Genomic DNA, 22,788 nt, shown 5'->3' on the forward strand with positions numbered 1-22,788 from the left:
CCGACCCCCCCCCCCCCACCGCCGACCTCGGCCCCGGCCCCGCCCCCCCCCCCCCCCACCGCCGACCTCGGCCCCGGCCCCGAGCCCCCCCCTCTCCGCCGACCTCGGCCCCGTTCCCGACCCCCCCCCCTCACCGCCGACCTCGGCCCCGGCCCCGAGCCCCCCCTCTCCGCCGACCTCGGCCCCGGCCCCGAGCCCCCCCTCTCCGCCGACCTCGGCCCCGGCCCCGAGCCCCCCCTCTCCGCCGACCTCGGCCCCGGCCCCGAGCCCCCCCTCTCCGCCGACCTCGGCCCCGGCCCCGACCCCCCCCCTCACCGCCGACCTCGGCCCCGGCCCCGAGCCCCCCCTCTCCGCCGACCTCGGCCCCGGCCCCGAGCCCCCCCTCTCCGCCGACCTCGGCCCCGGCCCCGAGCCCCGCTCTCAACCTGGCCTCGCCACCCCCGCTTCGCCGCCGGGTCTCCGCTGCGGCCCCGTCTGACTCCTGGGTGACGGGAAGTCGCGTCCGGCTGTTGCAGGCGGTGGACACGGAGTACACCGCGGACTCGGTGGAGTGGTGCCCGCTGGAAGGCTGCCGGCACTTGATGGCCTGCGGGACCTACCAGCTGCAGAAGCCGGAGGACCAGCCCACCGACCCTGAGAGCAAGGTGTGCGGTGCCCTTCTGGCCTTAGGCGGTCTTGACCGCGGCTCTCTAGGTCTGCGCTCCCCAAATGGCGTCTCGAGCAGCAAAAGCTCCGCTGCTCTTTGAGGCGAGGTCTCAGGAAGGGCGGGAAAATACTTGAGACCGGCAGAGCCCTCCGCAGATGTGGAGGCATGTCGGGCCTGCAGTGGGGAAGGCTGGAAGAGAAAAGTCTGCGTGGAGTCACACAGGAGATGAAGAAGTGACATTGGTCTTGTGGTCAGAAGGTAGGTTAGGATAGGCATCTTTTTTTTTTCTAAGTTTATTCATATAAGTAATCTCTACACCCAACATCGCGAGCAACTCACAACCCTAAGAGCAAGAGCCCCATTCTCCACCAACTGAGCCAGCCAGGCGATTGGAATGGGCATCTTGAAAGTACCTTATATGCAGGTGTGGCTCAAGTCTATGGATGAAGCCTAGAATAAAGAGAAAATGGGAATTGGAAGGAGCTATACCTAATCTCTCGAAGGCATCTATTCAGACGCAAACCAGGACACTTAAAAGAATGAGAACTGGCACTCCAGCAACAGGCCTAAGTCACGACCTTTCAGGGCAGACTGGGTCTGCCTACCCAAGGCGACCCTACCATAGCTGGTCCCTGTTAGCCCACTTAGAAGGAGCATTCTAGGGGCATGTGGCTGGCTCAGTCGGTAGAGCACGGAACTCTTGATCTCAGGGTTGTGAGTTTGAGCCCCACGTTGGGTGTAGAGATTATTTAAATAAAACTTAAAAAAAAAAAGGGAGCATATTATGTTGAGCCCAGCAGAGTTTATCTGCCTGCCCACTAATAGTATAACAAGAGAAGAGACATTTCTCCAGTTCAGAAAATCAGGGGTATTGCTTCCAGGTAGAGTTCCAGAGTCTTTGTTTTGTTTTGTTTTTTAAGATTTTATTTATTTGAGAGAGAGAACGAGCAGGGGGAAGGACAGAGAGAGAAGCCGACTCCCCGCTGAGCAGGGAGCCTGACACAGTGCTCAATCCCAGGACCCGGAGGTCATGACCCGGGCTGAAGGCAGAGGCTTCCCCTACTGAGCCACCAGAGTCCCCGAATCTTGGCAAGCCTTTTCTTTCCCTTGATTCCTTTTTCCATCCCTTGGGTCCCTCGGTATCTATTAGGGTAATCAGAGAATACATCTGCATTTTTTGTAGAGTGGACTGGACGTTGATGAGCCTCAAGTCCGTTTAGGTCGTCTCTACTTGTATAGTTTCAATGAGGACAGCTCTGCTTGCCCCCTGCTTGAGATCCAAAGAAGAGAGACTTCTGCAATCCTGGACATGAAATGGTATAATGTTGGTAACAATTCCTCTTGCCTGGAATTTGTCACAAGTATCTGTTCATTTGTTTATTTATTATTTATTTTTTTTAAAGATTTTTATTTATTTATTTATCAGAGAGAGAGAAAGAGCATAAGCAGGGGGGGAGCAGTAGAGGGAGAGGGAGAAGCAGGCTCCTCACTGAGCAGGGAGCCCGATGTGGGACTCGGTCCCAGGACCCTGGGATCATGACCTGAGCCGAAGGCAGACGCTTAACGACCGAGCCACCCAGGCGCCCCACGAGTATCTGTTCATTTAATCAGGGAGCCTGATGCCTGTCAGCATTCAATAAGATGGGGAAATGTCTGAACTTTTTCATTTCTTTATTCTGCCCACCTGTTGGCACTTGGAGCGTACTGTGGACTTGGGCTCCTTTCATTGGTCAGTTTCCAAGTCCTAGGGTTGGTATGAGTCTGGGAAGTGATGCTCGTTTTCTGATTGATAAGCTGGGGAATCTTGGAACAGAACTGTAGGCTACAACCTGGTTTTGGAGCTGAAATTTAAATAATAAGTTACTGAGATACATAATGCTCTCCTGTGCTCTGGGTGTATCCTATGTTCTGACTGGCATATGAATTCTCCCCCTCAGGTGCCACATCCCGGTGGCCGGCCATGCCCTCTTGGGTGTGGCAGATGCTGGTGGGTCCATAGAGCTACTCCGCTTGGTGGGATCTGAGGTCAGTGACTAGGACCAGGAGTTGTCCTAGTGGGGGGGTGGAAAGAAGCTGATTGGAGAGGGTTTGGGCATGAGGCTGTGTTGCTACAAACCTTTTTGTAACATGATTTCTGTTCAATGGCAAACTTTATCATAAAACATCCTAATCTAGCATGCAGTCTATTTTAAATTATTGGGTTCTGCATCTAACTCTGAGAAGAGGTCACCTATGTGTCATCAGTGGAAGGGCTGAACTGACAGGGTATTCATTCACCTGTCAGTGGATCTGAAAGTTCTGTATGGAAAGCCTGGACCAGCATTCTTAGGTCATGATGCTGGGGCCAAGAATAGCAATGAATTCCCTATGTGAAAGTGGTATTTGTCACCCATAATTAGGAAGGCGTATGTTTCCCATGTGGCTTTCTCAGAGCATTTGGTATTGATCATTACCACATGTTTGCAAAATGACTGCATCTGATTGTTGGAGGATCGGAAGAACTGGGAAGTCCTGTAGTCGAGGGAAGTAAACAGCCCACAAGACCAAGCCCTCACTTGGTGGGAGGGACACACTAGTGCAGGTGTGTGGGACTGGAGCAGGTCCCCTTGCTGTCGGAGTCATGGCAGCTGAGGGCTTGTGTGTAAAGGGCCTTGCTGCAGCCCTCTCTGAGGAATGAGGGAGGGAATAATCTGGGGAAGACTGTGGGCCCACGAACGAGATTCTGGCAAGAGCAGATAGCCTGCAGAGAGGACCCTGAGGAAGCAGCCTGCTAGGAGCCTTTTGAGGGAGTTAAGCACTGTCCAGCTTGCCTAGGTAATAAAAAAAACTTACGTGTATCTTAGAAAAGAGAAACAGTGTTTAATGGCTAGTTGTGGCTTCTGAAACGGAAACTAGAGGAAAGATCCAGTTGTCGCTGTCCCTGAAGACAGAGTGTCCCAGCATCCCTTGAGGCGGGGAGAAGTGGGGAGTGTTCGCCAGTGGTGCTTCCTGGAGCCCGTGTAGGTGGTGGGATTGTGTCTAGGGTGCATGGACAGCGAGGGGTTCTGAAAAGCAGAGAGACCCACTTCCACTCAGGTCACATGTGTGGGAAAGTCCTCCTGCAGGTGTGTGAGCTCCTGGAGAGCAGGGGCCAGGCCCCCAGTGTCCTCATTCTGTGATGAATCAAGGACTAACACACTTTGTTCATCTAGTAGTAGATGAAGGAATGATGGCCACCTGAGCTAGAGGAATCGTCTTTCCAGGGTTCTGGGCTGTTTCCCTTTGACAGGGCTCCTTTCTCGTCCGTAGAATGCTTACACACTGCAGCCAGTTTCCAGCTTTGCCCTGGAGAAGCAGTGTCTGGCCCTGTCTCTGGATTGGTCCACCGGGAAAACTGAAAGGTAAAGGCCGGTGTTGGTGAGGGACCCCAAGTCTTTCCTCTGAGGAATCTTTCGTTTCTTTATGCAAGAAAGAATTGAAACCTTGCACCAGCCTTGACTGTGGCTTCCCAGGTCTGGGAATATCACTTACCAGTCCTAATCTAGAAAGAAAACATTCCAACTTTTCAGATAAAAGGGATGGTATTTTCATCAAGAGAAGTTGACATGGGTTTATTTTGATAAGCTAAGTGGTAGTTTTGGTTTCTGCCAGATGCCCAAACATCTTAAAGGGCAAGTCCATGGACCAGGTCCATGGAGAACCTCTCCCTTGACATGTCTTGGGAGTGTCACCAGTTGGGAACCAGAAGAGGGTGATGAGTTTGGGTCAGTGAATAAATTCAGCTGGGTTTCTCCATTGGTTCCCTGTGTCTAGGGCCAGTGACCAGCCCTTGAAAATCATTAGCAGCGACTCCAAGGGGCAGCTCCACCTGCTAAAGGTGAATGAGGCGGGGCCGGCACTGCAGGAGGTGGCCACGTGGCATGCCCATCACTTTGAGGCCTGGATTGCTGCCTTCAATTACTGGCAGACAGAAATCGTTTATTCAGGTTGGTACTTCTCCGCTGGGTGTCGACCCCGTGAGGGAGGGAGGGAGCAAGTGTGGCACACATCGGGGCCAGGACTCTGGTTGTGTCGGGATCTTGACTCTTTGTGGAGACAAAAGCTGTAGTGGGTACTCGCTACTTAGCTGTTGAGGCTTTGCAGGGTCTTGGGTAGCACTGACCACACTGTTGGAGCCGTGGGAGCCCTGTCTCCTGCCATTCTTGGCACCTGGTCCATTGCTCCTGCTGTGAGAAATCCAGAATTCCCGCACTTCCCACTGCTGTTTCTGTGTCCAGTATTGACTTTGTCATGTAGGATTGTCTCCTCCCGTTTTGGATACAGTTTACCTTCCCGAAGAGAAGATAGGGTTGATTCCCTGGCATTGTGAGTGGTATGTATTGTGGGTGCTGGTGTGAGAATGAGAAATTACTAGAACTAGAGGTTGCAGGAGCCATAGCTGTGACCCGCCTCTCTTGACCAAGTGGGGAAGACTTGTAGGACATGGGAGGCGGGAGGTGGGGGCATCGGCCCCTGAGAAAAGGCAGAAGGGGAGCTGCTGGATCTGCAGAGAGGCAAAGAAAAGATTGGACCCTCGTTTCCTTCCGCATCCCGTTGCTGGTAGTGTGCTAAGCCCCACAGTGAGCGGTGAGGCCAGGGACGTTCTCTTGGACTGTAGGGGGCTGCATGGTCCCCGCCTTTCTGCCGGAACCGCTCTCACTCCGCTCCTCAGTGGCCTGGTCCAGAGAGCACTCCCTTAGCAACGTTCCCGTGCTGACCCTGTCCTGGTGCCGACTTTCCCTCGGGTCACCTTGGACGTTTCCTCTTCTTTCTGATTGCTCTTCGTTCTACTTTGCTGGCTCCTCCCCTCTGCTTGAAAGTGTTCGTGTCCTCTGGCGTCTGTCTGGTGCCCTTTTCTCGCTGCACTGTTGCTCTCCTGACTTCAGCTACGGTCTCTTGTCTTCCAGAAACAGCTGCATTTTGGTTGCTTAAGCAGACCCCCCCCCCCTTTCTTTCTTTCTTTCTCTTTCTCTTTCTTTTAAGGAAATTTTTCTTATGTATTTTAAGTGATCTATACACCCAGGGTGGGGCTCAAACTCACGACCCTGAGAGTTGCATATGCTCTTCTGACTGAGCCAGTGAGGCAACCCAAGATTTAATTTTTTTAGGTCTTCTTGTTCTTGGATTAGTATTACCTTGAGGCTTAGCTAATTCAGAGCAAGGGTATCGTGGGGGCTATGATTTAATAATTCAGCACCAACTCGTTTATTCAGTGAATGTTTATGGAGCATCTACTATGTGCCATGCACTGTTCTGGGTGCTTGAGATCCATGAGTGAACGAGACAGACAAAAGTCCCTGCTTCCACTGAGCTTACATTGAGAGATGGGCAGCAGTCATGGAGCATAGCATACAATGAGTGAACAGAGGGCACAGTAGCTCAGAGGTGATAAATGCTTTGGGAAGAAGAAAGGTCGACCAGAGCATGGTCACCGCAGGCAGAGGCCTAGGGCAGGAGTGAGCCTGCTACACAAGGACAGCAGCAGGACCAGAACGGTGGGAGGGTGGCAGAACAGAAGTAGTGAGAGCAGGCCACAGGAAGGACTTTGGCTTTTGCTCAGAATGAAATAGGAACAATAGCAGGATGTTGAGCGGAGGGATGACATTTTCTGACTTACATCATAGAATTGAAGGGAATTTTCTTCTCTAATATGTTGAGTAGAGACTGCAAGGCGGTGGGGGCAGAGCCTGGAGACCTGCCATGCGGGTGGTGGCAAGAAGGCCTCAGACCAAGTTGGGAGTAGTGCACACAAGGGAAAAGTGGTAGGACTCGGATGTGCGTGTGCAGGATGAACACGGATGTGAGACAGGAGAGACCTGCGTGTAAAGAAGCCACTGCCAGTTTTCTCTGTAACTGTGCCACAGGATTGCAGCTCGTGTTGGAGGCTCACCTGCAGGCATCATGCTGGTGCACTGGTTCTCTTGGTCTGCTTAGTTGTAGGTCACGTTCGCCCTGTAACCCTTCTGTCTGTTACAGGGGTCTGTAGTGTGCTCAGTACAGTACAGTGTACTGTAGTGTACTACAGTACAGCCTGCCTGTTGGATGGGCAGGTAGGTGAATGGAAGGTGGATAGGTGGTGGGCAGGTGGGTATATGGGAGCATGGACGGTTGAGTGGATGGGTGGATGGAGTGATCAGACCCAGATGTTTTTCTTTTGCTCCTCTTCATCCTCCCTGTGGGCCCTGCTTTTCAGCCTTGCTCCCCTTCCTTCTAGATAGCCACCAGCACCTGTGTCTTGTTGCTTTTCTTCAGAGATGGTGCATTATGGTGCCAGCTCCCCCTTCTTCCTATTTTTTCAGTTCCCCAAGACAAGCAGGGGTCCTCTTTACTGTAAGGTTACAAAGGGCACTTCCCTTTAAAACACATGGGGGTGTGCTGAAGGTTCCAGAAACTCAAGAAGTGCTCATGTTTGCTGCCTCCTGCATGCAGTTCTGGTTCAGAGTTCTTTGATATGGCAACTTTGGTTTGCGGCAGCCAGGAGCATCGATTGCTGGAGTCTAAAGAGAAGCCACTTTAGCCATGTTGTGACCTGGAAATTCTTTCCCTGACTTCTTGGGCTTCCCTTTTATTCCTGTAGCCTGAGCCCCCCAGCCTTTCCTGTCTTCCCCGTGGAGGCCCTCTCCAAGTCTGAAGACACAGTTCTAGCATAGGGCTCTCCTGCCTGGTGGCAACCTGAAATCACCCAGGAAAAGTCATCCACAGGGATTGCCCCATGGGCATAAATTCCCTCCCGGAGGAGTGGCTGCCTCCTGTTGTCAGTGGATCTTTCTGTTCCCACGCAGGTGGGGACGACGCCCTTCTGAAAGGCTGGGACACCAGGACACCGGGCACATCTGTGTTCACTAGCGAGAGGTAGATTATCAAGGGCTGGCCCTCGGCACGTGACACCAACCCTCCTGTCCTCCTTCCGTGGACTCTCCACTGGAGACGTGCCCCTGCGTGGGAGCTTGCTCAGGCCTTGCACTTTTGCCCACAGACACTCCATGGGTGTATGCAGCATCCAGAGTAGTCCCCATCGGGAGAACATCTTGGCCACAGGAAGGTGAGTCCCTTAGGGTTGGGTCACAGGGGTCTGTCTTCCATCTTTCACTCCCTTTTCTCATGTTGACCATTGCAATGTTGTTGAATTGGACCAACTCTTATACCAGAGTGTAGTTATCTGGGGGGCTTGGGGAAAGGGACTTTGTCCTAGAGGAATGAGTAGTATGGGTTTCTCCAGGACTGTCCCCTGCCACCTGGGGGCCGTGGGGGCAAAGTGGGCATTGGTTTTCCTGCGTGATCCCTATGGTCGGTGGGTTTCAGCTATGATGAGCATGTTCTACTATGGGACACTCGGAGCATGAAGCAGCCATTCGCAGACATGCCCACGCAAGGCGGAGTGTGGAGGCTCAAGTGGCACCCTTTCCACCATCACCTGCTCCTGGCAGCGTGCATGCACAGTGGCTTTAAGATCTTCAACTGCCAAAAGGCGATAGGTGAGTAGGGGCCCCTTGGCAGCCAGGCCTGAGGTGGGGGTTCCCAGTTTTCCTGCCCCCCTTGCTCTGCACATCCCCAGGCTCACACCACCATCTCACCAAGGCCCGTAACTGGGCCAGCCTCGAACCTCAGTCTGCAGCACTCTGCTCCTTAGCTGTGGGTCTTACCTGGCCAGCTCAGTTCTTCTGATACCTCCTGCTGTTCAGCTGTTCTCTGCCCTCTTAGGACTCTGCTCCAGGAGCATTCCAGAGCCATCCTTGGCCCAGCTCCTGCCACGTTCTTCCTGCCTGCGCACAGTGTGGTGGTCTGTGTGCTCTCATGTTCCCAACATATGCTTCAGCTGCCTTCCCCTTGCTCCCTTGCTCCCTCTCTCTGGGCAGCACCCAGCACTGGTCAGACCCAGTTCCACTTGGGCCTGAGCCACACAAGGGGGCTGGAGGGAAAGAGTAACCCTGTGGGGTCTCACTTTAGGTTGTTGTTACAGTGGGTCCTTGGAGTTGCCAGGCGAACTGTGGCCTTTCTCCTGCCAGCCATTCTTTACTGTCAGAACTTTTTCACGTTTTCTTTTTTCTCAAGCCACCAGTGCCCCCTTTCCCTCCTCGTTCTGTTTGTGATCCCCCTCCCTCCTTGTCCATACAAAGAAGTGAGTAGAGACACCACCTGGCCAGTGTTGCTCTGAAGCCCAGTCTCCTCTGCACGGGCCTGTGCTCCGGGCTTCCTGTTCTGTGTTTTCAGTTCCCCCAACTGCGCGCATCGGTTCTGGTAGTGACGCGAACGTGCAGTTCTCATCTGGAAGCCTTGTGAGATCTTGCATGTTAACGTGGGTATTTACAGTAAGAAGTTGTCCTCTGAGCACTGCTTTCGCTGCATTCCATCAATTTTGGGGTGTGGTATGTTTTCATTCATCTCACAGTACTTTCTAATTTCCCTTGTGATTTTTTTCTTTGACTCATTAGTTATTTATGAGTGTATTGTTCCATTCCACATTTTTGTGACTGGCCTAAATTTCTTTCTGTTACTGATTTCTAATTTTATTCCTTCATGGATTCCTTTTAAGTTATTGAGACTCGTTTTGTGGGTTCGTGTGTGGTCGGTCCCAGAGAGCGTTCCGTGTGCTCTTCAGAAGAGTTTGCTCTATGACCGTGGGCAGAGTGCTCTGCAGATCCTGTTCACGTGTTCTGTTGATTTTGTCTGGTTGTTCATTATTTTTTTACAATTTTTTTTTAAAGATTTTATTTATTTATTCATGAGAGACAGAGAGAGAGAGAAAGAGGCAGAGGGAGAAGCAGGCTCCCAAGGAGGAGGGAGCCCGATGCGGGACTCGATCCGAGGACCCTGGGATCATGACCTGAGCCGAAGGCAGACGCTTAACTATCTGAGCCACCCAGGCGCCCTACAATTTTTTTTTTAAGATTTTATTTATTGTTAGAGAGGGGGAACACAAGCAGGGGCAGAGGGAGAGGGAGAAGCAGGCTCCCTGCAGAGCAGGGAGCCCAATGTCGAGGGGGAGGAGCTCGATCCCAGGACCCTGGGATCGTGACCTGAGCCGAAGGCAGATGCTTAACGACTGAGCCACCCAGGCGTCCCCTATTACTATTTTTTCTACATTTTAAAATTAGCATTCTTTTATAAGGAAGAGCTTTCTTTTCTCCCATATATCTGTATTTATTTATTTATTTACTGAAAGATTTTTTATTTATTTAACAGAGATAGAGAGCACAAGTAGGCAGAGTGGCAGACAGAGGGAGAGGGAGAAGCAGGCTCCCCGTCGAGCAGGGAGCCCGATGCGGGGCTCGATCCCAGGACCCTGGGATCATGACCTGAGCCGAAGGCAGACGCTTAACGACTGAGCCACTCAGGTGCCCCTATATCTGTATTTATTAATTATCCATATAGATTCATGGCTTTTATGTTACTCAGTGGGCTGTACAGTGTTATTGTCATTACTCATTATAATGTTCACATCATCCTAGAGCTTTCTCATGAAAACCCCCTAAAGCCGTCTCCTGTGTGTGCCACATGTCCCTACTGATTTTTGGGTACTTCCCTCGATTTTTGGCCACCAGGCCCTCCAGCTGGTGACAGTTTTCTAAGTCCACACCGCTGGTCACCGGCCACTAGTGTCCTGTAGCTGCTCTTGCCACCCTTGGCCTTGCCCTGGACCCTAGACTGTCCCAGGTTTGGCAACACCTTGCCCTTTCTCCCTGTGCTAACGCTGCTTCAAGCCTTCTCCAGCTGGACCTCCTTCCAGTCCTGCTCCCCGTCCTCAGAGTTGCCACAGCAACTCACCATAAGGAAAACCGCTTGAACTCTTTAGTGACTCCTTTCCAAACTCACACCCAGACTTTATGGAGCATGCAGGACTCTGCGCGATTGTCACCCTCCAGACACGTGTCGCCATTCCCTGACAGCACTTCAGCCACGGGCACTTGTGGTTGCCCAGGTGTGTCCTGTTCTATCTCTGTACTTCACACATGCTTGTTCTCTGTTTCTCATGCATCCCTGTTGCTCCCATCTGGCTACCTCCTTTGTCCTTTGCTTTGAAGTCTTCACTAAGAGACTTTTGCCAAGTCCTCCAGCTTGGAAAGGCACCCTCGCCCCTGTGTTTCTGTAGCCAGGCTGATTTCTCCCGCAGGTGCGCACACGGTGCACTCCCTGCAAGTGAAGGTCTGTCTTCTCCTCACCCGTCCACGGCTGAAGGATCCCTTTGTGTGATACACAGTGGTTGCTGACAAATGAATGGCTGCTTTTAGCAGAGTCTCCCTTTGAAGAGTGGGCAGGGGCCATCGGTTGGAAGCGATGAGATCAACCCTGGGTAACGTCACGTTTTGTCTCATTCCAGAGAAGCAGGAAGCCTGCACAGTCTCTGTGTCCCATACATTGCCCAGCTCATTGGTGTATGGAGCTGACTGGTCCTGGCTCTACTTTGGCAATCTGTCACAGACCCACCAGCCGTGCTGCTTAGAGGCCTTTCCCTACGGCAACGTAGGAGCCAAAGCCTCACAGCTCTACAGCCTGAAGGCTGTACATCAGTCACCAGCAGCCTGTTCTCATCATCTAGCAGAGGATGAGGAAGAGTGTCATTCCAAACTTGAGAGCGGCAGTGGACCGAAGACGCCTCTCCATCCACTCACAGAGGACATGATGAAGAGCGGCGGCTGGTGCCGTGCTGCAGGGCACAAGGGCTGGGACTGTGACCTCTCTCTGGAAGCAGCGAGCTTGGACATTGACCTCCTAGCTACCTGCTCCTTTTATGATCACGTTCTTCATCTCTGGAAATGGGAGAGCAGCTGAGCTAGGGAAGAGTTTGGTTGAGGTCATAAAGACCATTTCCACAAATAAAACCCAGAGTGTGACTCTATGAGTGAACTGCCCTCAGACCATCTCCTTGAGAGTCTTCCTGTACGCCACAGGTGACTGTATAGGGCTCAGTGCACCTTATGGGCTCTACAGGGTGAACAAAGAAGCTGTTGGCTTCCTAAATAAACCTTATCTGCTGGGGCAAATGGTGACTCTGCCTGATAGCAAGGAATCTGCTATTGTGGGAGTGGAAGGGTTTTGGTTCCCAGCTCAAACTTGTCAGTTTCTTGTGTGAATTGAGACATTCAGTTCTTTGTACTTATGTAAATTAGCTAAATTAAAGTGTGTGTGTGTGTTTTTTTTTAAAGATTTCATTTATTTGAGAGAGAGAACACAAACAGGGAAGGTCAGAGGGAGAGGGAGCAGACTCCCCGCTGAGCAGGGAGCCCCACGCAGATCTCAATCCCAGGACCCCAAGACCATGACCTGAGTTGAAGGCAGATGCTTCACCGACCGAGCCCCCAGGCGCCCTGAAAGTGTGCTTTTCCTTCAAGCTACTTAACAACAGTTTTACATGAACATTTAAAAAGATCACCTCATCCTGGCACCAGACATGCTTAGATTAGTCTCCTATGCTGTACAAGCAAAGGTAAGTGTATACACATTGAGTTGCCTTATGGTGTCACAAACTTGAAACAGGTTAGTGTGGATTAATCCCTCTTCCCCTTGTAGCTTTAGTACCCGAGTGGCTTCCAAAGCCTGGACACATAACTGAATTTGTGACTCACCTGACGCCCACAGACTTCATCCTTGTCTCTCTGGAAGAAACAGACCTTGAAGTGCAGGCCAGTGTGGAGTCTGTCCAATCCTCAGTAGGTACTAATATCCTAAGTAGGTGGTCAGAGTCAGAAAACATGCACGCTTTAAGATTTTATTTCTTTGAGAGAGTGTGTTTGCAAGAACAAAGGGGGCAGGCGGAGGGAGAAGCAGACACCCCTGCTGAGCAGGGAGCCTGAGGCAGCCCCAAACCCCAAGATTATGAACTGAGCTGAAGGCAGGCATTTAATGGACTGAGCCACCCAGACATCCCAGAAAACACACTTCTATTTTTTATCTTCTGATGAAAGTATAGGTGAGAACATGTAAGAAATTACTATGCTAAAATGATCGATTCCCAGCTGATGGCGCATTTATTTCAATAGAAGAATTTGAACCCTCCTTTGAGTTTAACGGCATTTAACATAAGAATCAAATATTAAGCAGAATACAGAAGACCAGAGGGACGATGCACAGAAACAGGCGCACCCAAAGGACAAGGAGACGAGATTACTGGAGGTGTGACCCCAAAGCAGCTGCTTTTGAACCCATAAAGACTGTGCTCATGGGTTTCGTGCGGTGGAGAATCTGGGCGATAAATCAGCCAGTGCTGTCACGTGGCGCGATGTGCCCCGTGAATTCTCTTCCTTTTACAAGCTAAGCCATGTGTTCTTGCCCCGAAACCTTGCGGTCGGGAGACGACGGCTTCCAGTGTCGCCGGCGTGGGGCCTCTAGGACTCGGCCTCTAGGTCCTCTCGTCTCCCAACGACCAGACGCCAAAGCCGACCCCGCGTGGCGGCCGGGCGCAGTCCGCCGCTCCTAGCGCGGGAAGTTCTTGGGGTACAGCTGGAAGAGCTTGCCTTCCTGGGTGGGCTCGAAGCCGTACTTCCCCAGCTGCTCCGGGTCGAAGGTGCCGTCCCGGAGGTCCTTCTCGACGGCCGGTGCCACCGCCTCCCGGAACAGCTGCTCGGCCGTCAGGGGCGTGTCCGCGCCCGCGCGGGCGCGGTAGTTCACGTAGGGCTTGAGCCTGAAGCCGGCCAGCTCGGGCACCACCAGCTCCGGGACCATCTCCTTGATCTGCACAAACTTCCCGTCGCGGCCGTGGACGCCGGTGCCCTTGGCGCCGCGGCTCTTGTAGAAGGTGCGCGGGCCCCGCTTGCTGGTCCACCGGCTCATGCGGTCGGCGCCGCGCACCAGGATGCGCGCAGCCCCGCTCAGGAGGCCCATGCCGAAGCCTGCACCACGCGGGCGCGCTCCCAGACAGCGCCCACGCGCCGCGACCAGCCGCACCGCCCTCGGCGGCTCCCGGCGGTCAGCGCGGCTCCCGGCGCCCTCGGCGGCTCCCGGCGGTCAGCGCGGCTCCCGGCGCCCTCGGCGGCTCCCGGCGGTCAGCGCGGCTTCCGGGGCTCTCGGCGGTTTCCCGCGCCCCCCGGCCTCCGCGCCGCAGCAAGAGCAGCTGCGGTTGGCGGCGCTGCGTCCAATGCACAGCGTCGGCCCTGCGAGTGGGCGGCACCTCCGGGTCCCGGCCAATGCGCTGGGAGGTGCGGCGTCCGCGGCCGGGCGGCGGGGGTAGGGACGGGGGCGCGGGCGTCGGGAGCGCGCGGTCCCGGTGAGTCACCGCGGAGTGCCCGGGATGGCGGTGCCCTGTGGGCACGGTGGCCATCGGCGCCCCCAGCCGCTGCCGGGACGCACCCTGCCCCACAGGTCCTCCCGGCCTCGCGCTGCGTGGTGGGAGGCGGATCCCGTGTCCTCTCGGTCCCCCGGACGTGGACCACCCCTCCCAGCCCTGCCGTCCGTCGACCCCGAGCCACCAGCTCCGAGGTTCCCCGGCCCTGACGCCCGTCAGCCCCCAGCCCCCAACCCAGACACCAGAAAACCTCCAGCCCCCCAGCCCCGCTGTTCCCAAACCCCCTCAACTCCGCCGCCCCCTTGGCTCCGACGCCCGGCGTCGGCCAGCCGCAACGCTCGGCAACCCCGATGGCCCCCTAAAATGACACCCCCGGCCTGGACGGCCCCTAACCCCGGTGCCTCCCTCACCGGCCGCTTCCCAGCCTTGCAGCCCCCGGCCGCCCGCTGCCGTCGGGCCCTGTGCTGTCCCGGCAGAGAAGCAGTGACTGGCTCCTTGTCCCCCAGCAGGTGCTGGGGACCACGAGCCCTGCCGCACCTCGGACGCTCGGGCGGGACGTGTGGGGAGGCTGCCTGGTCGGGGCACCAGCAGGCCCCAGAGCTGGGGTCAGGGGCACTGCTGGCCCTTCAGGAGCCTCATCTGAGAAGGAAGGGTTTTCCATGTGGGGGGCAGAGGACGCAGGACATTCGACCCAGCAGCAAATGCACCATGACCCTGCATCTGCCTTCTGCGTCCTGACTTCTCTGGGTGGGATTTGGGGAGAGAAGAGTCTTCTCTTGCTGCTGCTTTCCTAAGGGGCCCGGGAGCCACAGGGTGAAAGCCCCAGACCTGGCCCCTCCCCACTGGGCGGGGGCAAGGTGAACCAGCTCCCCAAGTTCATCCTCCTCTGGACCTGACCCCACTGGATAGGAACCCCCCTGAGGCAGGCCACTGGGGTGTCCCACAGTTGCCCTGCGGGGCCCCGGGCACCCCTACCCCGGCCCCAGCCACAGCCTCCTCCCTGTGGCCCTGGGAGCTCCTGGCGGCACTAGGCCTTGGCGGAGCAGTCCACGCTTGCCCTCGCCCCGCTGGGAGAGGAGCAGGACTCGGCTGCAGTTCTGGGTTCCCGGGCAGCCACGGGAGAGCTGTTTACAGAGCGGAGAGTGGCTCTGGTGCGTCCCTTCCTGGAGAACACAGCTTTCCGTCAGGATTTTCCTCTCAGTGCAAACATAATTTAAAGAAAAAAGGAGCCCAGGAGGAAAGGCTGAAAGCATTGCTCTGCCTCGTGAGCGTGAGCTGGGGGGACCCTTGCCCTCCTTTGAACCAGTCTTTCCTCTTTTCACCTTGACTGTTGTTTGTTTGTTTGTTTGTTTGTTTTTTCATTTTTAGCCATGAAGCAAGAGGAGGATGCCAGCCCAGAGGTATGGAACTGGAGGGTTCCAGGGATGATTCAGAGCCTCAGAATTCCCAGTTAGGGGCATTTCTGGACCAAGAGATTTGCTCTGTGGGCAGCTCCTTGAAGTCGGCTGAATGGGAGTGGCAGCTTGGGCCCCTCCATCCCCTTGTCAGAGTCGAGACCCTGCCACTTCTTCCCCCGAGGTCACAACTGTCAGTTCCCGCCTCCCCTTAGGACTTCTGCTTCCTTCGACGCGAGTCTTTTCTCCGTGGAACATCTGTAGCCATACCACAAAGGCCTGTATTCCTAAAGCAGAAAAGTGGATGCATTAAAACAATCATGAAAAGCCTGAGATGCTCAATATAGGAGATTGTATAATTCGGTTACGGGCCACCTCTGTGACCTTTTCTTTGGTTATCCTTGGTTGTCCTTGACGTGGCTGAGCTCCAGGGGACACACCTAAGTGACAAGTGGGTCGTGGGTGCTGTCATGTTGACAGCTGAGCACTCGGGGCCAGGAGGGGCTGGATGCCTCAGCTCTGAAGCAAAAAGCTCCCACTGCTTCCATTTGCCTGCTGAACCAACTTCAAAGACCTGCTTTTCTGGGCCACGTACTTATCCTGTCTTGTGGCAACATTCTGCTTTTAAGACTTTTTTCTGAATGCCCTTCCATTTCGTTGGGTTTTCTGGCATCCATGCTGTGTCTGGTGCTCTCTCGATAAGGATCAGACAGAATACTTTAGTCCTTGGCACTTGTGACTTGAAAGGATTAACAGGTGCCCTCTGTCCCATCCTGTTCCTGACTACTTGGGGGGAATGCAGAGTGGCTGCTTGTTTGGCTGGTTTCTCTTGCTCGTTTTCGTCTTTTTGAGGAATCAGCCAATATTCTCTGTGTGGGTGGCCCCAGCCATCTGCCCGTTCACCATCCTGTGCTCAGTTTTTTCTCTTCCTCCTCCCTCCCTTGGGTCTGAGCTTCTGAAGCCCCACTAAATCCTTCCCTAGGAGGTGGTAGGGAGCAGGCACATAACCTTTCCCTGCTACGAGCTGGTATTCAAGGTTCTCAAAATCCAGAAAATCCCCAAATCCGTGGCTCTTTGGGGTTTCTCTGCATTGCTGTGGTGTAGGCTCCCATGTGCCCTGAGGCTGGCAGCGCACAGTCCTGTTGGTGATCAGAGGGCACCGAGTGATGGCCTTCGCGCCCCCTGTGGCCAGCCGGGCTTGCTCCTCTAGGCTTGCGTCTGAAGGACTGGAAAGCTGAAAATTTAGGATTCACATGCAATAAAAATGCCTAGGGTATTTGTGGTCAACACAGCACAGCTGCTGGCCCTGCCCAGCTGCCTGACTCCGTGTCCCGTGGGTGGCCACGGGAGACCGGTTTCTCTGTCTCCTGAGTAGGTGTGCTCAGAGGACCTTAGGAGCCGAGAAGATCATTTCTTCCCTAACCAGCAGCTCTCTTCTTGCTGCTCTGGGAAGCCAGGGCCACGCCTGTGTTGGCCCTTCCTGACCACAGTGTTCTCCCCTAGGCCGACTTCTGTCTGGGTGCTGCCCTGCAGTCCTGGGGGCTGCAGCTGACGGAGCAGCATTCACAGTCCACCATGGTAACCACCTCAAGTGCTTCCTGGTGACGGGTGGGCCCTGGGGTTTGTGGCTTGTTGCACTCCTGGCTGCTCCTGGCCCCTTTGTCACAGCCTGTTGCCAGGGTGGGGAGGGGCAGTGTGGCAGTCTTGCTGACGGGTGCTCTGTCTGTGACCTCGCCCAGCTGATGGGGATTGTGATTGGAGCCCTCCTGGCCCTGGCCCTCGTTGGCATCACCGTCTTCTTTGTGTACAGAAGGGTTAACCGATTCCGTGAGTATCTCACTTCAGACTCCAGCTCTAGGGGTAAGGGACGAGGGCTTGGGAGGGCGGGGGAGGTTTGGGTGACTTGCCCATGTTTTGAGCTCCTGGGAGCAGCCCTCAGGCCCATGATAGCTTTTGTTGGGAACTGCCAGCCTGTTGCAGCTGAGGCTGTGCATGTCGGACCCATGGAGTTTACGTATGTCCCCAGCTTTCTTGGCTCACATTTCTGAGCAAAACTTTGGTAAGAGGAGACACGAGTCCTGCTCCCTGGGAGCTGGCCGGTGCCGGCCCGGGCCCAAGGTGCCACGTGCCTTTGCCCCGCACTGTATGCCGGAGCTGGGACAGGACAGGCTCGGTGTGCACACCCTATGGGCTGCCTGGCAGAACCCTCCCACCTCTCCGTGTCCCAGCCGTGGCTCAGGAGGCCCCTCTGCTCCCCTTGCAGGACAAGTACAGCCCACTCCTCAGTACAGGTTCCGGAAGAGAGACAAAGTGATGTTTTACGGCCGGAAGATCATGAGGAAGGTAACATGGACTGAGGCCTGCTTGCTACAGGCCCTGGTGCAGTGGGGCCCCCAGCGGCCTGTGGCTGCCCTCACCTCCGTGCCCTCAGAGACTGTTAGCCAGTGCAGAGAGACGGAGGCTTCGTCGGCCTGTGTCCTGGGGCACAGCGGGTCCTGGCTTTGGTGCTGAAATTGGGGGTCCTGCCAAGATTTGGACCCTGGGAGGCCTCCCTTGTCAGCATCAGTACCCACGTGGAGGATAAGCAGCCTGGTCTGACTTGTCCTTCCCGGTCACCCCCGGCCCCTCCCACTCCCCCGAGGGCAGGAGGGACTCAACACTACCCAGGGGCTTGCTCTCCAAGAAATACCTGCTTCAAATAGCTGCTGACATTTTAGAATAGCCTCTACTTAGCACTTCTTTCTGATAAGCAACTAATAACATGAAATGCCACAGGAGAAGGCACGTGAGTCCTTGCGTGGACCTCCCGTTCTTCTCAGCGTCAGGCTGTGACGAGGAGGTCCACTGGGGTTGCTGACGGGCTTCAAGCCTGAACGCTGCCGCCTCACAGCCTCGTGCGGGGCCACATGGGCTGACCTCAGGCAGGTCCTGAAGGAGCCTGCACCTGGTCAGGTGGGGAAGGCAGTCAACCAGTGATCCCACTGAGCACTGTGCGGGGACCAGACCTGGCCTGAGGAGGACAGGAACATGGCCCAGTGGTGCCAGGTCACCTGGAGGGAAGGAGGAGTTGTGACCACACGCCCACAGCTGACACCCTGGAACAGGAGCTGCTCGGGGAGCAGAGGGGTAGTGGCTGCCCAAAGGGGGCTTGCTGACATCCAGGTACCAGTCGCTCTGCACTGTTAGCACCACAGGGCAGATGAGCTGGCTTCAGTGGTGAGGAAGGGGCAAAGAGCCTCCCAGACCTGCGATGATCACGCAGGGACCCGGATTCTAGGGGGGCGGTGGGGCAGTAGAACAGGACAAGGCCAGCTTTTTTTGTATATTTATATGTTCATTTGTTTATTTACTTTAGAGAGAGAAAGACAGTGTGCATGAGCAGGAGGGACAGGGAGAGGGAAAGAAGATCCCAAGCAGACTCCATGATGAGCACAGAGCCGGACACAGGGCTCGATCTCACGACCCTGAGATCACGACCTGAGCCAAAACCAAGAGTCAGATGCTTAACTGACTGTGCCAGCCCGGCGCCCCAGGTTCAGCTTTTAAAAGGCTGTGGAGAGGGGCTGCTGTGTCAGCGTAAGAGAGGAGAGGCTGAGCATCAGCCTTGCAGGCAGAGGGAACACAGGTCTGAGGACCCGGTGCCCTGAGAGTGCTGGGTATTCGGGGATACGGCCTTGAGGTGCTTCACAGTCCCAGGTACCAGGCATGGTTCCCTGTGTCCTGGGCAGGCCGGGCAGGCAGGGCCAGGCCCTGGGAGCTGATGCCACGCCGGCAGGCAGCCCACAGGGCAGGTCCTGACAGTGGTGGCTGAGCCCTGAGGCTGAGGCCAGGCCCATCAGGTCTCTCCTTTCACCCTGCAGGTGAGCACACTGCCCCACACGCTTGTGGGGAGCACGGCAGCCCCCCGGCAGCGGGTGAGGAAGAGGACCAAGGTGCTGTCTTTGGCCAAGAGGTACTAAGAGTGTCCTTCAGGCCACACGTGCCCCAGCTGCCCTCCCTGGAGGGCAGGGGGTGAGCCTGCTGGCCATCGCTGCTGCCCTGCCCCTGGGTCGCACTGCGCACACTGTCTCTGCTTGGAATCCCTTTGGGCTCCAGGTGCACGTATCTCTGCTTTGTAGGATTCTGCGTTTCAAAAAGGAATACCCAACCCTACAGCCAAAGGAACCACCACCCTCCTTGCTGGAGGCTGACCTCACGGAGTTTGACGTGAAGAACTCTCACCTGCCATCAGAAGTGTTGTACATGCTGAAGAACGTGCGGTAAGACAGAAGCTGGGTGACAGAGGCCTGCTGCAGGAGGGCCTGGGGCCATGCTCCCTTCCCTCTGGCCGCCAGTGCAGCCTCTTGTGCTTCTTTCCTGCTGTATTTGTTTGCCTGTCAGCATTTCCATGTTCAGGAGGAAACTCAGAGCAGGTGCAGGAAGTGTGGGGCTGGATCAAAGCTACAAGCCTGGGCTTCCTTCCATCTCTGCCTGGAAACCCTGTTCCTCTTTCGAGCACTGCTTCACCGTCCTGGGCTTTTGTGTATGCCTCTGGTTCGGATTCACAGCCATGGCTCAAGAGCTCTTTGAGCTGATGGGAAAGCAGTTTACGGGAATTCCTGAAGTTTCAGCTTCAGTCCTGACAGTGACTCGGGTGGCTGGTGCTGCAGGGTCTGCACCTCCGTGAACCCCAGTTCTGTGATCTGGCCCATGGTGACGGGGGCAATGGCTCTATCTCCATCAGCCTCCTTCCCTTCTTTGTGGAAGGTCTCCCACATGTGCTGTGGTTTTTCAGGGTCCTGGGCCACTTTGAGAAGCCACTGTTCCTGGAACTTTGCAAACACATGGTCTTTGTGCAGCTCCTCGAAGGGGAACATGTCTTCCAGCCGGGGGAGCCGGATACCAGCATCTATGTGGTGCAGGACGGGCGCCTGGAAGTCTGCATCCAGGACGCGGTGAGAGTGCCTGGCAAAGTGTGTGTCGGTGGCCCAAGGGAGTGCAGAGCGAGGTGGAGGGTGTGGGTCTGCTGTGTTGTGTGTGTTTGTTTTTTAAGTAAGCTCTACACCCAACGTGGGGCTTGAACTCATGACCCTGAAATCAAGATAGCACACTCTACCGACTGAGCCAGCCAGGCATCCCTGTTGTGTTTTTACTTATATGTCTGCCATTTAAAAGATTTTTAAAAGTTTTCTATTGAAAAGTTAGTGTAAAATTTTTAAGTTTCAGTTCTTTGGGGAAAAAGGCACACTTTGTGTCAAAAGCATTGGCTCACAGTTGGCGTGCCCTTTGATATTGGTACATTACCTTTCACTTGCACGTGTGGGGGTGCCCATCGCTTAGTGGGTTCAGTGGCATTTGGTGGTTTTCCGCATTTTACCTGTTCTACGCCTTTTGAGGTGTCTCTCCTGTCTCCTTAGAACACCCTCCAGTGGTTGGGTATTGATCTGCCACCATCAGTTGCACCCACCCTTGCCTTATGTTCAAGTTTCAGATTGTGAATGATTTTAACTCTAAGAAAATAATTAAGGTATTAATTCGCTGGAAAAGATATACTTACTTTCTGCCTCTGTTGAATTACGCCCTTGAATCAGAATTGCCAGGGGGCCATCTCCAGGCTAAGCCTGTGGAGATCTTGCTTTCCAGCAGGGCGCATCCTTTGATGTGCCCAGTGGTGTGATCCAGGCTTCCCACCTCTTGTGTTGTTGAAGCAGCCACCCAGGGAGCCCCAGACTGCACGAGGTGGCCCCCTGACCTTAAGGGAGTCCCCATCTGCCTGGACCCTGGGGGTTGGCCCTGACCCAGCATGGATCCTACATGTCCTTTCTAGACACGATGTTGTCTGTGTGTGTGACTTCATCTATGCTGGACTTGATGGGATGGTGAGAAAGGAAATGGTCTTCGTCCAGCCTCCTCCCATCTGAGCCATCAGTGTCCAGGTCTGTCACCACCCAGCTGGTGAGCCTTTCCTGGAATGGAGCCTTTGGACCAGAAGGAAGGGTTCTTGGAAGGTGATCAGGGCCAAGTTTGAACAAGTTCAAAAAGGATTTTCCTGGGTCAAGCTGAGATGAAGTTCCTATACTAAATAACCACCATAGTTTCCTTTCTTTTTTAATCCAGTGGAAAAATACATCAAAATGCTGTGATTTATACCAGTAACAGCTGAGTTTGGCCCTCACAGCCTTCTTTTTTTTTTTTTAAGATTTTACTTATTTATTTGACAGAGAGAGGCACAGTGAGAGAGGGAACACAAGCAGGGGGAGCGGCAGGCAGAGGGAGAAGCAGGCTCCTCACTGAGCAGGGAACCCGACGTGGGGCTCGATCCCAGGACCCTGGGATCATGACCTGAGCTGAAGGCAGACTCTTCACTGACTGAGCCACCCAGGTGTCCCTGTCACAGCCTTCTTTTTAGGTCAGCAGACTAAGTCCTTAGGTTTTGTGAAATTCAATCTAAGTCCTCCTGGTGAGGACAAGCCACGGGTTGAAGAGCCATGCTCAAGATGGACTTCCTGATTGCTCTTACTCATTGTCATGTCCTCTGTCCCCTCTGCTCTGGAGCTTATCACACCTTGAATTCCCGGAGGTCAGCTCGGGCATGGCCTAACTTGGGACAGGTGACAGTGGAGGCTGGGTGGCCCAGCGGGCCTGGGCTGGGCTGAGCCTCCTGTCAGTGGATGACTCTGCCCCGTTTCCCAAGTGCAGGACGGCGCTGAGGTGGCGGTCAAAGAGGTTCTGGCTGGAGACAGCGTCCACAGTCTCCTCAGCATCCTGGACGTCATCACCGTGAGTGCCCCGGGTGCACCCAGAGTCACCTGGACAGCAGGCCCCTCAGCGCCAAGGCCAGTTCTCCCCAGTGGCGAGGGGTTGGCCTAGGATGGGAGGGACCCCCCGGAGGTCAAGGGTGTGTGTGGGAGCAACTGAACTGTGTGTTTAAGAAGAGCTGGGCATTTGCTTACGTGTTTTGACTGTTTTTTAAATGATCATTTTTTGGACTGAGTAATATATGCACATGATCCGAGACTCAAAAGGGACAAACATTGTCTAGTGAAAACATTTCCTCTCGCCCTTTGGGCCCCAAGGCTCCTCCCTAGGAGGGGCCTTCTTACGGATCTTCTGTGCCAGCGGGTATCTCTGTTGTCTGCAGTTTTCTGCTGTTGAGCGTTGTGGTGGATGGTCTTGTGTGCACAGTGTTTCATGTATTTGACTAGCGGAGGCTTCCTGGGTGTGAGGGCGCGCCCCCACCCCACGCCCGAGCCACAGTCCCGCGGGGGGCGCCCAGGCCCGAGCCACAGTCCCGCGGAGGGCGCCCACGCCCGAGCCACAGTCCCGCGGGAGGGCGCCCACGCCCGAGCCACAGTCCCGCGGAGGGCGCGCCCCCACCCCACGCCCGAGCCACAGTCCCGCGGAGGGCGCGCCCCCACCCCACGCCCGAGCCACAGTCCCGCGGGAGGGCGCCCAGGCCCGAGCCACAGTCCTGCGGGAGGGCGCCCAGGCCCGAGCCACAGTCCCGCGGGGGGCGCCCACGCCCGAGCCAC

At 55.1% G+C, this 22,788-nt stretch overlaps 2 protein-coding genes across 10 annotated transcripts in view; both read left to right on the forward strand.

Annotated features, from left to right (window-relative positions):
* Positions 1-728: 728 nt before the first annotated feature.
* Positions 729-11,801, forward strand: DPH7 (diphthamide biosynthesis 7). 3 transcript variants are annotated; one of them, XM_027615982.2, is made up of 9 exons: positions 729-904; positions 1,830-1,970; positions 2,584-2,671; positions 3,935-4,026; positions 4,439-4,611; positions 7,447-7,516; positions 7,641-7,706; positions 7,967-8,139; positions 10,983-11,801. In XM_027615982.2, coding segments are annotated over exons 2-9 (1,116 nt in total). In that variant the 5' UTR covers positions 729-904; positions 1,830-1,968; the 3' UTR covers positions 11,435-11,801. The 3 variants fall into 3 exon arrangements, with proteins under 3 accessions (XP_027471783.1, XP_027471782.1, XP_027471784.1); XM_027615981.2 differs by having other exon boundaries at positions 730-904; positions 1,830-1,963; XM_027615983.2 differs by lacking the exon at positions 2,584-2,671 and having other exon boundaries at positions 730-904; positions 1,830-1,963.
* A 99-nt stretch (positions 11,802-11,900) lies between these two features.
* The window catches only part of PNPLA7 (patatin like phospholipase domain containing 7), a 63,155-nt gene continuing 52,267 nt past the window's right edge, over positions 11,901-22,788 (forward strand). For 2 of the 7 annotated variants that reach the window (XR_003523734.2, XM_027615854.2), the window contains exons 1-9: positions 11,901-13,797; positions 15,252-15,283; positions 16,781-16,855; positions 17,017-17,104; positions 17,541-17,620; positions 19,138-19,229; positions 19,396-19,536; positions 20,052-20,211; positions 21,956-22,036. Coding sequence is in view for 6 of the 7 variants with exons in the window: in XM_027615854.2 (XP_027471655.2) it covers positions 13,431-13,797; positions 15,252-15,283; positions 16,781-16,855; positions 17,017-17,104; positions 17,541-17,620; positions 19,138-19,229; positions 19,396-19,536; positions 20,052-20,211; positions 21,956-22,036 (1,116 nt within the window). In the remaining variant the exon portion in view is untranslated. Of the gene's footprint in view, positions 13,866-15,251; positions 15,284-16,780; positions 16,856-17,016; positions 17,105-17,540; positions 17,621-19,137; positions 19,230-19,395; positions 19,537-20,051; positions 20,212-21,955; positions 22,037-22,788 lie in introns of all 7 variants that reach the window. The other 5 variants (XM_027615850.2, XM_027615851.2, XM_027615855.2 and 2 more) reach the window with 3 other exon arrangements.

The sequence above is a fragment of the Zalophus californianus genome, chromosome 13, assembly GCF_009762305.2.
Source record: "Zalophus californianus isolate mZalCal1 chromosome 13, mZalCal1.pri.v2, whole genome shotgun sequence".
Taxonomy (NCBI): domain Eukaryota; kingdom Metazoa; phylum Chordata; class Mammalia; order Carnivora; family Otariidae; genus Zalophus; species Zalophus californianus.

Excerpts from the sequence above, each read along its gene's own strand:
- DPH7 (XM_027615981.2), top strand. Across the intron at positions 7,517-7,640 it reads TCTGTGTTCACTAGCGAGAG|ACACTCCATGGGTGTATGCA; the intron begins GTAGATTATCAA and ends TTTTGCCCACAG. Across the intron at positions 7,707-7,966 it reads AACATCTTGGCCACAGGAAG|CTATGATGAGCATGTTCTAC; the intron begins GTGAGTCCCTTA and ends GGTGGGTTTCAG.